A 15,418-nucleotide genomic window follows, 5' to 3' on the forward strand; every position below is an offset into this window, starting at 1 on the left:
ATGTGCGCTCATGTAGCACGCTCTGGGATTTGTAGTATTTCTTGTGACACAGATCCGTCAGGCAACAAGCTTTCTAGTGGTTAAAAGAACTACATTTACATGTCGTGGTTCGCACTGACGAAAGCGCGTTTACGAATATCAAAAAGGATGTATAATCAATCAACGACATGACAAAATGATTGTGTTCTTTTTTCTTATTTTTTTTTCCCACTTAACATGAACATTATACAGTCTGTATAATTACAAATATTATACATTATGTAATTTGCTATGTATACAACTATTTATAAATAAATAACAACTGGAAATGGAAAATGCCTAAATATATATAAACGTTTATATATAAAATATGTATAAACGCTCACAAATATTTTTATTTTATATTTCAGCTCTTTATTTTTTATTTAGAAAGTCTCTAATACTACTATGCCATACTCTAATAATACAGCCTGGCTTTACTCAATAAGACCATAATGTAGTTTTTCTTAACTAATAAATTAGCATCTAGGAATATGAAATTTGCCCAGAATTATAATAATATTAATAACAAATAAAATAAAAAAAATCTTACTTTGGAAATGATTGTGGTTTTTTTTATAACGACATAGCCGATCCTATTTTATCTACACAATGCTTTTTAAAACACACCTTTAGAATTGCTTTCACCTACTTATTTTATCCAAACAGCTCCATTTTACAAAAATAATAATATTAACAATAATAATAATAAAATACAAAAAATAGAAAAAAGTCATTAGAAATCTATTATTTAATATGTTAATCACATTTTTTATCACAACGATTTTATTTATTTTGAAAGACACATTTTGAATTACCTTTACCAAACGTTTACTCCATTTTACAATAAAATAGAAAAGTCAATAATCAATAATTTAATATGTAAATTTAACATATTTGTGTTTTCAGATATCAAAAGTGTACAGACGCACTCTTTCGCCTTTTTAGCTTATTTCATGTTTCCAAACACAGTAAAACGCCCTTCTCAAAATTGTTATTACTATTATTATTTATTATGCCGATTTAAATTTTTTAATTACATAATAAATTAGGCTGTAGAAAACGCAAAAGGCAAACAAGTAATTTCATTTTGATATATTGCTCAACTTTTAGTTAGTAAATTAACTTTAGTGAATTACGTTTGTAAGGTTTCGTATTTTGCGCCTCTGGTGACGAATGAGCGTTGGATGGCTCTGGCATCGATGAAGATGTTTTTCATGTCGCGTCCTCCGCCATGTTTTCAGATCTTCAGAGAGGTGTGTAGTTCTCAAGACACACACACATATAGGAGGGCTGACTGCTGTTTTTCTTTTGTCTGACCTCCCCTGCAAAAATGCACGTCTCACCACTAATTCCTCATGTTTACTTACAAACCGTGACACCTTTTGGGCCGTGAACTTGACAGACCCGTCCAAGTTGAGGGGAATTATCTAAAGATTATCATTAGCTCCTCAAAACATCTCGGAATGTTCTCTAAAAAACCTCATGGAGATGTCAGGAAATCAACACAGAAAGTGTTGGACCCCAAGAAGGACGTGCTGACAAGATTGAAACATCTAAGAATCGTCATTGGTGAGAAATAGCATTGTTATTATTATTTCTGCGGTGTCAGTGTTTCTCTGCATGTAGCTAGCATGCCAGATATGGAGAGAAAGCTGAAGGCATCGTTAGCAGTCATGGAGTTTTATCATTGTTTTATTGTTGTCAAGCATAAAATCAACATTGCAAGAATTGACAAGCTTGCATTAAGAAGGTTGATATGTTAAACAACGATTTTCCAGGGTTCTTCTGTATCTTTCTCGTGTATATTTGAGTGTTTTTGTGTCTGTGCAGTGATTGTTCTTATGTCATTCTTTAACAGCAATCACTGCAAATACACAAATGCATAAGTGTCATGTCTAAGATATGACATAAGATGTTGGTTTCCCTTCAGTGCTTTTGCACTGGAAACGCTGTTTGCTCAATTGATGCTTGACAGTGCACACATATAAGTGCATGGAGATTAAGTCTTTTAGTATGAGTCTTATAAGTTTGATGTTTTCTGTTTGCAAATTCAATGAAATTATTATTATATTGGCCTACTTGCCCCTTTTACGATGATTAAGGTGCGTGCTATTTAATTGTAAACAGTTGTTTTCACTCTAATGTCTTAATATGAACAAGAACTTTGTCAAGTTTAATGGATTATTATAAATATCTTGTGTCATGGTCAGTCAGCCCAAGGTGGAATAATGCAAGGGAAAAGATGCCTCTAAGTCACTGGAGATAAATTCTTGTTTTGGGAGTGGGACTGCAAAGATTTGTTTCAGCAGGACTGGGTGGGACATGTTACTGAATAACAGAAATAAACCAGCACTTCCTTTGGGATTAGTCAAGGAAGTCAGAGGTTGATTTCCCCATTCCTTTAGGTTCCTGTGTTATTTAGCCTTAAAACTGCACAGACTTCCTTGTTATAGAAAATGTTTCATGCTCAACACATTGCAGATTTTACTTTGAAGGAACAGTTGATTTTATATGGGGCTCGGTAACTGTATGAAATTGGCTGAAGTTGTCTAGTGCAGTTACTGTCCATTATGACCCTATTTCCTGTATTGCTCTCAGTGACATTCTTGGGCATCCTGGTGCCATTGTGTTGCTGTAATGATTTTTATTTTTTTTTAACTGAAAACTGTGAGAAGTTGCTATGAGGGGCAAGCAAGCTGCCTCCTTCACAGTAAAGAATGGTTGTTTATTTGACATTGTGCCTGTGATTGTTTCATAGTAACCCTACTGTTACTACTTGTCTAGTGTAAGATTAAATTGTATGCATGAATAAAAGAATGATGAAATTTTAGGTGTCAAAAGATAGCATTTTTATTTAAAGGGGTCAAGACATGCCTTTTTTATTATTTTAACTTGTTCCTTAAAGTTCGCTCATAATATTAGGAAAGTTTTTTGCACATAAAACAGTTATATATTTGATAATTTTCCACCCTCATTCTGACCCTGTCAGAAATGCTTGGTTTTGGTGCTGGCTTTCCTTTAAGATTTTACAGTAAACACCCACTGCTCTGACTGGCTCTTTGCTCTTGACTGATCTCCTCTCTCCTTGCCATCTCACTGCTCACCAGTTCTTGATGGGCTACGGATGTAATTAGGTAAAGTAGGCATCGATGTGTTGTTGTGGTGGCGGTCAGATGAAAATCTATACCTAGTGTTGTCACGGTACCAAAATTTCAGTAGTCAGTACCAATACCAGTGAAATTTCACGGTACTCGATACCATTTTCGGTACCAAAGCAAAACACAAAAACAGGTTACTAAACAACACTCTTAATAACAAAGTCTTCAAAACATTAGCAGCAGAACTACCGTAATTTCCGGACTATAAGCCGCAACTTTTTTCCCACGCATTGAACCTCGCGGCTTATACAATGACGCGGCTAATATATGGATTTTTCCCGCTTTCAAATTTTATAAAAAATAAAATAAAAATAAAAATATTCTGTGACGTGCTCAGTTTTTCGGCAGCGTGAAGCTTTCATTAGACCAATGAAATTGCCGAACGGGTTAAGGTCAAAACAACTTTTTTTGTTTACTGTTTAGATTAAATCGAGCGCGCTCAAACTTCCCATCATTCTGATTACGGTAGTAATTTTGTCACCCTCACCATGGCAAAGACATGGAGAAACGCATATGATGCTGCTTTCAAGTTGAAGGCGATTGATCTGGCTGTTGGAAAAGGAAATAGAGCTGCTGAACGGGAGCTTGGTCTTAATGAGTCGATGATAAGACGTTGGAAACAGCAGCTTGAGGAATTGACTCAGTGCAAAAAGACAAAATCTGAGGCTATTCAACTCCGACACTGAAGGAGATGACTTCAGTGGTTTCAGTGCACAGGACGAGGAAGATAGTGACCAATTACTTTCTTGGTAGGCTACTATTTACTGCAAATGTTTTATTACAAGCCGTGTGTGGCAGCGGGGGCGTGGTCAAGCGCCCGTCCGGGAGAGAAAAGCTGTAAGGGCGCTTACACCTGCGCTAAATTATGTCTAACACCGGTGTCTAATTTCAAGTGCCCTGCTTCACGTGTCCTTCTTGGGAAAACTGTCACACGGGCACCAGTGTGACAGTTTTCAGCAGGGCACTTGACGTTCCAGGTAAGGCTTTTAATGGCCACAGCAATGTTTACAATCAATTTTATAAAGTTTCTCAATTCTTCTATGCGCCAACACTAGACTGGCGTGTGTCACTCTCTCAGCTCTGTGGCTACTGCCTTTTAAGCCGCTCTCCCCATGCTTACTGAAATTAGACACCGGTGTTAGACATAATTTAGCTCAGGTGTAAGCGCCCTTACCGCTTTTCTCTCCCGGACGGGCGCTTGACCACGCACCCGCTGCCACACCGTGTTTCGTTAAAGCCTATTTATTTTTGTTACAAGCCGTGTTTCGTTAAAGCCTGAGTAAAGTTCATTTGTTTCAATGTACCGGTAGGCACCTGCGGCTTATAGACAGGTGCGGCTTATTTATGTTTAAAATGATATTTTATTTAAAAATCAGTGGGTGCGGCTTATATTCAGGTGCGCTCAATAGTCCGGAAATTACGGTAAGTACAAAAATATGCCATTGAGCAACACTTTAATTAAATATATTGTTTTTAAATTATAGCAAATCTGAACAATGTATGTAGCCTATGCTTAAAGTATTTTTGAACACTTAGGGCCTATATATGATTTGTCTGCAATGGACTGGCGACCTGTCCAGGGTGTCCCCCGCCTTTCGCCCAATGTTAGCTGGGATAGGCTCCAGCCCTCCGCGACCCTGTACACAGGATAAGCGGTTGACGATGGATGGATGGATGGATATATGATTTGTTTCAACTTTTGCAACTTTTAATTACATTTTTTACCAAGTACTAAAAAACAAAACCTAAATAAACAAGCATATAATAGAATGAATAAAAAACAATTTCCAAACTAATGTGCAAAGTGCTCTCTTATTAATAAAGCTGCATTTTGCCCTTTGTCTTCATGATAATAAATGCATATGGACATGTATGTATGTATGTATATGTGTATATATATATATATATATATATATATATATATATGATTAAATAAGTTCTAATCGAGCTGCATTAAGCGTCCGCGATCGAGGGATGTGCGTCGCCGAGGCAGAGTCTCTCTCAGCCGGGTGCAGTTTCAATCTCTCACCCTTAGATCGGGACATTTGCGCAACTCATAGAAGAGACATCGGCCACACAGAGAAATGCCAGTTTCTGAGTTTATAGTTATTAACATGATCTGCTTTTGTATTATTTGAACTTTAATAAAGCTATAACGCATTAAATTTTAGTGCATTTAAGATGTAACACCGGGATGTTTCCTTTAAAGAGCTCCGCCTCCGTCAGAAAATTGCGAAAGCAACGTTTACAAATCGGTTTTTGCTGATCTATGATGTTTCCCTAACTTAAAAATTCCAAACCTGGCTTTTTCCACTTTTCTTTTCGACAAGATTCAGTTGAGACTCTGCAGCAGCTTTGCTTGTCGTCATCTTTTGCTTGTTGTGAGCGTTCGAAACTTCCCGACTCTGCATGGCACCGGGTAGACCCAGTACACGGTACCCTGGTACCTCCAGAAATTCTGGTAGGCCTATCATAAATAATTTTTTGTTTAGGTACCGACTTGGTACCGGAGTACCGGTATTTTGGACAACACTACCACAGTGTGACATCACAATGTGGAGAGAGAAGCAAACAAGTCAGTTTGGCAGCTTGTCTTAAACAAATGCTTTTTTTTTTTTTTTTTGCATTGAGGAGAAAATTGTGAGTTCTGAAACTTACAGTATGTTTTAGAGACTTCTTATGTTAAAAGATCAAGGAAATTTTGATTCCTCATGTCATGACCCCTTTAAAGCTGAGGTGTAATTTCGTTATTACGAAATATACATTTTTGTTTGGGAACAAATTGTTCAAACACTCTCCCTTTCTTTCCTTGGTTGAAAACCGATTGTCCAACCTTATGCTATTGGTTAAGCCAATGTTGCTGTGTCAGGTTGTTTGGGATCAATCTCTAAGTTGTGATGCCCACACAAACACAACAATGTTTTGATAGTTTCACTTTTCTAAGAAATCAACCTAAACAATGGATTACTTATAGTTGTCTCACTATTTGCATATTAAACTGGGATATGAGGGAGATTTATAACAGAAACAAATTACTCATTTCACCTTTAAGATGTATGAATACAAATATATATATATATATATATATATATATATATATATCATAATTAAGCATTATGCAACCATAGAGATATTTTAATGCTGCTGAGCAACTTTGAAATGATAGACTATTCAGTGTTCACACTTAATTAACAATGCATTCACACATCCACTTATTGTGGTCAGAATGTGCTCAACACGTCTTTTGTGTATTGGTGGACCTTAGGAAGTAGTGTAAATAAACGGAAGGGTGTGTTTGCAAAGAAACGGCAAACTCTGATAGAATCAGAGTTTCTAATGTTTGAGATTTGGTGTAGGAACAAATCAGTTGTTCAAATGGTTGCACTCAATAACTGTAACTGCTTGACACAATTCCTTCTGATGTGAGATTATATTATTAACCTATATTTAGAGTAGTGTTGTCAAAAGTATCAGTATTTCGGTACCAAGTCGGTACTACAATAAAAAAGATGTAACAATACCAGTGATTCTACAGTAACGGTAGTACCGAGCACCGACTTAATTCGGTACCCGCACACTGTCTTACTGACACACGACAGCTTTCAAATGCTCACACTTATTTGAGTGTGTGCTCTGTTGCTCCTTTTACACTGAAATGCACATTTAATCAAATTAAAATCGTGATATGTTCTAGAAATGCTGTAGTCTGTGTGAACCAGACCACTCATACACTAGAAACTCCACAGTCAATGAGAATCATTCATGTTGTATGAGAGATGATGGAGCAGATCACTGATCCACTCTGAAGAGTTATTTTTAGATCATTTGTATAATTAAATCAGCATTTTCACTTTAAACGATCACACTGTGCAATGTAACAAACTTTTTATCTGGAGAATTTAAACTTCTGTCTAAAATAAACGTCAAAATAAAAGCATGATTCATAATAAAAGATAAACACCTGAAATTGAAGAAATTGCAGCAGAAATATATTATAACTGTATAGTTAAATGAAATCCTCATTGTAGAAATAAAAATAATAATTATAATAATAATAAATAATTAGGAATTTATAATGATTGTAATAATAATACAAATTAAGCAATATACCACAAGCAAGAGTGATTTTGTACTGAATAAATTGTTTGTTGATAAGTTATGGTTATATGTTTTACTTGTTAAAAGTTTAAGTTGATTTTGATAATTAAATAAAACTTTAAAACATGTAATTCTGGAAAAATTATATTTAAAAAAAGGAAAAAATATTTGGGGGAAAATAAACAGATTTCAGTAGGGTACTGCTTAAAAACAAACAAGTGTTAGAAACACTTGAAGGAAACATGCTTATCTTTTATTTATTATTTACATTGAAATCTAACTTTAAATAGGCTGAAGGATTGTATTCAATAGCACATTATCATATATGCTAATTTTTTCTTTGGTATAGAAATTTGTTTTGAGAACCGTGAAATTTTACTGGTATCGATACTATTTTTGTAAATAAAGTAGTATGTTGGCACATTTATATTTTTGTCTACAAAACCAATTTAAAATATTTATGCATATGCCCTCGGATCAAAAGATTTTTAAGATCATGAGAAATATTTCAGACAAGTGACCACAAACTTTTGAACCGTGATTTACATCTGCACATACAATGAGGCAAATGAACAGGTTAACTTGCATGCTTGTCAGAATGCTTAACTACACTGTTTCTGTAAATACGTAATGCAACATCCTAAACTGGTAAACTGGTTTCACAGTATACCATGGTTTGAAAATTGACAGTTATCATACCATGTACATTTTCTTATCTAAGGTATTGAGAAAAAAATGCAACTGGACGGAGAATCTCACATGTGCGTGCGCATCTCCTTTATGCCTGTCTGCCTGTCAGACTCATCAACTTGCGACGCACGCACGCTCGCGCATTTATCATAAAAGCATTTTTATTTTCATTGGATATTTCAGTTAACTTGCATTGGGACCTAACGCGTCTCCACAAGCGTTTACCATGCTCAGGGTTGCCAGATAAGAGACGAAACACCCCAGTTTTGAGATTAAATTAAATATAAAAGTAGATCTCGGCATCATTGACATGCAAGCAAAAGCAAGCAACGAATATGTAAATTTATTTTTTATTTGTGCAATTTAGAAATGTTGAAGTCCCTTCACACCTGTATGTTAATCTAACTCTTGCAGTAATCATTTATCATATTCATGCAGTTGTGTTATTCAGTTGTGTGCTGAAAGTCAATCCATCGAGGAGACCCACATCATGAGGCTTTTAGCATGTAAACGGGTAAAGTTTTAGAAAAAAATAAGTAAACTCGCCCGCTTTGCGAAAAACATTTAAAAGTTCTATAAATTTCTTTTTTTTTATTATTATTATTAAAACTGAATAATAAATTAACAGGGAAGTAGAGATGGCAAAATAAATGTATAATCTCCGCCATTAAAAGATACAAAAAACAAATCAATGCAGAACATTGTATCTCAAAAGCAATACAATGTGACAATGAGATTGACAGTTTGGGAGTTTCTATATCATAGTTCATTCCATGGTATTTAGTTCATCTTTAAAAATGAGAGCCCATTATCTTGAGTTATTCAAATAAACTTCACGAATTCGGTTGTATGTGGCATGTTCTATTTTATATCACAAATATTTCCAACTGCCAGTGTCACATCATCCGTCTGCCTGTACTATTTCATGCACTATGGTTTCAGCCCTCAACCTGTTGGTCCTTTTTGAAGTGCACCAGAATCTGTAGGTTCTCTAGAGCTCTTGTTCACTGTTCTCCACAGTCTGTTTAGAAAAGCGTGTGCAGGCCTAGAGATACTTGTCGAACAAGTAAATCTCCTCCAGCACCTCCAGTCTCCTGACAAATGAACCTTGGCCCAAATGTTTATCAGCGTTTATCTGTGCCAGGTCTGTGTCAGGCTCTTTGTTGGCTCTGGTTTTTGTGCTAGCTAACAGCTCTATAAACAGACCAGGGCAGGTACTTGACTAAGGTCGCTAGATGCTGCAAGAACGTGTGACCAGGGCAGGCTGCAGCAGAGATGATGAGTGGTGCTGGACCATCAGGAGAAGCTTTTGTGTCATCTACTTCAATAAGCACAGCGTGTGATGCTCATAAAATGTGTTTTGATATGAGCAGCTTCACACATTAATTTTGCTGCGCTTGCAGCACATTTGCAGTTTAATAATCACACTTGGACAAATCACAATTTTAATTCGATCAATTCTCCATTTTTGTGTAAAAAATATATTCGCACATAAAAAAAGAGTGAAAATGGGTGCGCACGGTAAATTACACGCAGTTGAAACAGTAGAAAAGCAGACAAAAATGAAGCACACGTAAGTTGGTAAATGATGAACGTATAAGAAGAATAAACAGTGCTAAGCAGGCTAGCAAGCTACATACAGACTCGTGCAGCATGCCGGCAGCAACTGGAACAGGCAGTGCAATGGGTGACTAACTGCCCCCTTAAACTTAATAGCTGGTTGTGCCACCTTTAGCAGCAGCAACAACTGCAACCAAACGCTTCCGATAACTGGAGATCAGTCTTTCACAACACTGTGGTGGAATTTTGCACCACTCTTCTTTGCAGAACTGCTTTAGTTCAGCCTCATTGTAGGGTTTCAGAGCATGAACTGCCTGTTTAAGGTCATGCCACAGCATCTCAATCAGGTTCAAGTCAGGACTTTGACTAGGCCACTCCAAAACTTTAATTTAGCTTCTTTTGAGCCATTCAGAGGTGAACTTACTCCTATGCTTTGGATCATTCTCTTTCTGCATAATCTAGTTGTGCTTGAGCTTCAACTCACGGACTGATGACCGGATGTTCTCCTTTAGGATTTTCAGGTAGAGAGAAGAATTCATGTTTCCCTCAATTATTGCATTGAGGGAAACATTATAATTATAGTTGCCCTGAAGCAGCAAAGCATCCCCACACCAACACGCTACCACCCCCATGCTAGACCGTAGGTATGATGTTCTTGTGGAATTCTGTGTTTGATTTACGCCAGATGTAACGGGACACCTGTCTCCCAAACAGTTCCTCTTTCAACTCATCAGTCCACAGAACATTCTCCCAAAATGTGTTTTGGCAAAATTCAGATGAGCCTTAATGTTCTTCTGGGTTGGCTGTGGTTATTCGCCTCGCCACTCTTCCATGAATGGCATTTTTGGCCTGTGTCTTTCTGATAGTGGAGACATGAACAGTGACCTTTATTGATGCGAGAGTGGCCTGCAGTTCCTTGGATGTTGTCCTTAGCTTTTTTTTGTGACTTCCTAAGTCATCGCTGTGTTCTTGGAGGAATTTTGGTTGGTCGGCCACTTCTAGGATGGTTCACTGCTGTGCCAAATTTTCTCCATTTGGAGATTATGACTTCACTGTAGTTCTTTGGAGTCCCAGAGCCTTTTAAATAACTTTGTATCCCTTCCCAGACTGATGTATTTCAATCACCTTGTTCCTCTTCATTTCTGGAATTTCTTTCAACCTTGGCATAGTGTGCTACTGGGTGAGACCTTTTAGCCAAATACATGCTGCTGAAAAAGTTCTATTTAGGTGTTGATTTGATTGAACAGGGCTGGCAGTAATCAGGCCTTGGTGTGTCTAGTCCAGCTGAACCCCAATATGAATGCAGTTTCATAGATTTTAAACCCTTTAGTATGAGATATACACAAAACAGAAGAAAGCATACTTTTTCACAGCTCTGTACAACACATAACTGCATCTCCCCCCTTCTTTTTGGTCTCAACTCCTGTGCACCCAAGATCAGTCTAATGTAACAATTCCTGAAGGAATGTAAGGGATGACCTCTGACTCCATTAGTTCACATCCTGTCTGTGGTTGTCACATAGTGAAGTATAATTAGTGTCTCTGTGAAAACACTTCACTCACGGCCATCATCACAATTGTGCCCTTGCTACAGGTTGACTGTCTCTGTAATATGTGTTACACAGTATTGATGGCATCAGAATGTTTACTTTAGCTCTCCATTGTATTTAATATCTTTATCTGAGGTAAGGATTAAGCTCTAAATGGTGCTTTAATTATGCTTTACATAGTTAATTGTTCAGATAAGAGCAAGTGACCAATCATGAGTCGCCACGTCACTACAGGCGTTCTATTAGAGTGTTTCCCTGTCCTGAGCAAGGTTAGCTAACTACTATGACAAATACGGACCGGGAACCGTTTTAATCCAACCATCCCTAGCCGTGCTCAAATAAAAATGCTGCTGGACCCTTTTCATTGTTTTGTGTTTTTGTAGAAAATGCAGAGCCTGTTGAACTCAAACACCCTTTCGAGCAGAATTACTCCCACATCTACTATGTGTTCTTTGAAAACTTTGTCACCATCGAGGTTAACCTGAAACAGAAAGGTAAGACCTGGATCTTCTTAGCTGTCAGTTTATACTTCATAGCTTGGTTGGTTTAGAGTCCAAACACTATTTGTCACACCTGACTGAATGTTTTAGCGCTTTTCCACATTTGGGCAGAGCAGTTTTTAACACCGTGAGTAACGGGTCCAGCAGCATTTTTATTTGAGCACGGCTAGGGATGGTTGGATTAAAACGGTTCCCGGTCCATATTTGTCATAGTAGTTAGCTAACCTTGCTCAGGACAGGGAACCACTCTAATGGAACGCCTGTAGTGACGTGGCGACTCATGATTGGTCACTTGCTCAGTCAGTCCATTCTAATCCTGATTTTTCGCTGCACCACAGTGGGGGAAAAAAACATAACCATGCCAACAAACCGGGATTGGTATGGAACTGCACGGTTCCTATACAATAACCTTTCAAGCCTGATGGTGGAAAAGTGCCTTGTGTTTCTCATAATCTAAAGGCTTGTATTTATATAATTGAAATTTTTCAGTTTTGGGGACAAATATAAATTTTGGTTGTGTTTGAATTTCTTTGTAAAACTGAAATGTTATTTTAGATGTTTCATTTAAAAAGCATTGGGTCAGGGTTGGGTTAGATAGAAAAGAAAAAAAATCAACCACAAGTACCCAGCAAATGAGAGGGAACTCCTTCAATACATTTTAAAAAGCCTCCCAATTGGCTGCTCACATGGTCATTGCATAATTTCCTATTTCAATTTGTAATATTTGTTTCTAGTTTTGATGACTTCAATATTATGTGGATAATTGCAATAAAGGAGTAGAAGGTGTGTGCAATCTTTTGTCAGATACTTTACCTACTTGAGGGTTGTGTATCCTAGTGTGTAAAGACCTGGCCTATACTATAACCACTTTGCCCTTGAACCAGGCACGTAACCCCAGGTTACTCTTGGGACTGTTAATGTAATAAGTGAACTGTGAGTTGTTCTGGAACATGACTAATATGTAATCTATTCATTGTTTTGTGTTTTTGTAGAAAATGCAGAGCCTGTTGAACTCAAACACCTTTTCGAGCAGAATTACTCCCACATCTACTATGTGTTCTTTGAAAACTTTGTCACCATCGAGGTTAACCTGAAACAGAAAGGTAAGACCTGGATCTTCTCATCTCTCAACCACTGTTGTGTGTCTTGAAATAATTTTTTTTTTCAAGGCACGAGTGTATATTTTTTCTCGCATGACACCTGGCCTTCTCTGCATGTGCTTTCTTCTACAAGCAGTCAGAAATCAGAATGTTAATGAGCAAGTTTCCATGAAATGATTTGTTATAACAGAAATAAGCCAGCACCCGGTTTACAGCACCCATTCCCGGGCGCACTGGGTCATTATAGTGCAGAGCATGTTTCGGAACACTACACAAGCACTCATTGAGTATTCAGAGAGTTGCTCACTGCTTTTGACCTTTCATTTGACATACAACGAGTCTAAACGTTTTGTGTTGTGCTTCTGAAATTCTACTCCTTCGACTACAATTCCTAATTCTTCCATAGTATATAAATAAACAGAATCTCATGAAAACTTTCAGTAATTATCCTTCACATATTTTCACCAAAAAATCAGTTGAATATATATATATATATATATATAATATTTTTTTTTTAATTTAAATTGTAAAATGCATTTGTTCATGAAGTACAATTGTAAGTGTACATTATGGAAGTATTTGTTGTACTGAATTTAATTTGTGCCCATTTTATATAATATAAAATACAAATAATAATTGTGTCTGAACGGGATGATTTTCATTACTGTATTACAGTAATCCGAATGAGATTATTTTGCATTACAGTAAAAAATATGGGGGGGGGGAGGGACAAAAATAGAAATTACAATTGTTGCAATGCATAAAAATCGCTTCATTTTACCTATACAAGATATTATTTCTTATTTCTTTCATTTGATTTTGGGGTAAAATATGACAATAAAAACAAAAAAATGGCCTTTATTTAATCTCAAACCTAACAGATGACAAGTCTGGCCTTAGATAATAGTTGAAGGCCTTTCTCTTAGTGCACAAGGATTGTTTTGAGTTTGTCTCGAGGTCACATGTTGAGTACACCATGTTTCCATGTACTACAGAGTAGATACGTAATCCTTGTTTAATGAGATATTAATAGCATCACTGTGCATCTCTTATCCCTTGGTGATGATCTGTGTGTATTGTGTTCATCTTCTCTTTCCGGTAGGTCACAAATCACAACGAGAGGAGCTTGATTCTATTCTGTTCATATTTGAGGTAAGAAATGTACCGTATATAATCACTATCTGTCTTAATACACACCAGCTATCTGGGAGAAAAGCATTTTTAAATTGTTGCAGTGCATGATGTCATGACTCAAGAACAAGATGCCTACACTTAGAATGCTGACAAATTCTGAAATGATTTACCATGCATAATTTTTTTTCTTTAAATGTTATCTGTAATGAGATCATTCTAGGGGTGTGACAATTCACTCTGACTTCGATTTAATTACGATTCTCTACCTAACGATTACGATCTGAAATCTATTACTCTCTGAAATCAGTAATTACAAATGAAATGTCATGTGAAGGCAGATGCAATCTATGTTTGAATCGCATCTGCCTTCAGGGTCATAGAATGAAAAACTTATTAGTAGCATGTAAAGGCAGTAACATGGGCTATGTGGTAACCATGAGTTCCCTATTCATTTTGGGATAGGGAAAGAGGCGCCAGGCTGCTAAACGGAGAGGCTTCTGCTTGTCAAGCACGTTCATGAGAATTTAATCACGTTGTCATGCAGGACTGTTTCCGGCACACACTGCGAAAGATAAAAAAAATTGATATTTTGCGGCTGCCTTGTGTCATTGACCAATCACAGGTGACAGGTGTAATCAACTGGTTAGTTCCCTTCAGAAATTGCTCCCTATTCTGTATAATTTACTATTAAAAGAATGAATTTACGAGTGAGTGTTTTCATTCACAGCAAATGTCTGCCAACCAGTCATATTTATTTAAGTTCTATTTGTGGTTAAACTGTTTTATGGAGAAATTACGCATTTTATGGAGATACAATAGCAATATTAACATACAGTAATATATTGTAATCGGGGTAGAAGGCAACAACAACAACTTGCAGTGTTCAAATAAATGCAAATGGTAAATGGTCTGCACTTATATAGCACTTTTTAACCTTCACAGATTTCAAAGTGCTTTACACTGTGACTCATTCACACACACAGAACAATTTTGAATAATGACACAGAAAGCCGAACTCAGCAGTATCCGATCCATCCATCCATTTTATCCTATGTAGGTTCAGGGGGTGAATTTTAAAGTGCACTTTCTTTCTTTTTAATCTCACATGCTCTGCTTCTTTTCTGCTGTGAGAAGGTTTGTGTAATATGAGACGGACACATTGTGTATTAATATAAGGATAATCTATTCTTAAATTTCGTAATTGATGCTTCAAAATTTCTTTGATAGATCAATGCACCGTGATGCATCGATGCATTTTTCCACCCCTTTTCCACCCCATTCACATTAGAGTGCATAGAGATGCACATGCAGACACACATATGGTAACAACACACACTGATAAAACAGGTGTTCCTTACCGCACCCATCAGTGAGTCATGCAAAAGCTTTTACTCACCTCATATGCTCCCATGGGATTGAATTCATAGTGGTTAAGACTGGAGACACTTTGGCATGTCTCTTTATATGCACCCTCATGACAAGTCAGGTGATGTCTTTGTGTGGGAAATCTATTGCAACATTCTAAACTGTTGTAATGTTGTAAGGTAGCCCTGAATTTCATGCTAGCACAAATCTGCTCGCCAGTTTTGAAATGTAAATACATGCTG

The 15,418-nt window shown here is 36.8% G+C and overlaps 1 protein-coding gene across 7 annotated transcripts in view; it reads left to right on the forward strand.

Moving 5' to 3' along the window:
• The first annotated feature begins 1,289 nt into the window (after positions 1-1,289).
• LOC127662255 (ral GTPase-activating protein subunit alpha-1-like) overlaps positions 1,290-15,418 on the forward strand; it is an 82,259-nt gene continuing 68,130 nt past the window's right edge. For 6 of the 7 annotated variants that reach the window (XM_052153374.1, XM_052153379.1, XM_052153377.1 and 3 more), the window contains exons 1-3: positions 1,290-1,590; positions 12,570-12,680; positions 13,780-13,829. In XM_052153374.1, the coding sequence (XP_052009334.1) occupies positions 1,485-1,590; positions 12,570-12,680; positions 13,780-13,829 (267 nt within the window). In that variant the 5' untranslated portion in view covers positions 1,290-1,484. Of the gene's footprint in view, positions 1,591-11,460; positions 11,572-12,569; positions 12,681-13,779; positions 13,830-15,418 lie in introns of all 7 variants that reach the window. The other variant, XM_052153375.1, reaches the window with a different exon arrangement.

This window comes from Xyrauchen texanus, chromosome 22, assembly GCF_025860055.1.
Source record: "Xyrauchen texanus isolate HMW12.3.18 chromosome 22, RBS_HiC_50CHRs, whole genome shotgun sequence".
NCBI classification, from domain to species: Eukaryota; Metazoa; Chordata; class Actinopteri; order Cypriniformes; family Catostomidae; genus Xyrauchen; species Xyrauchen texanus.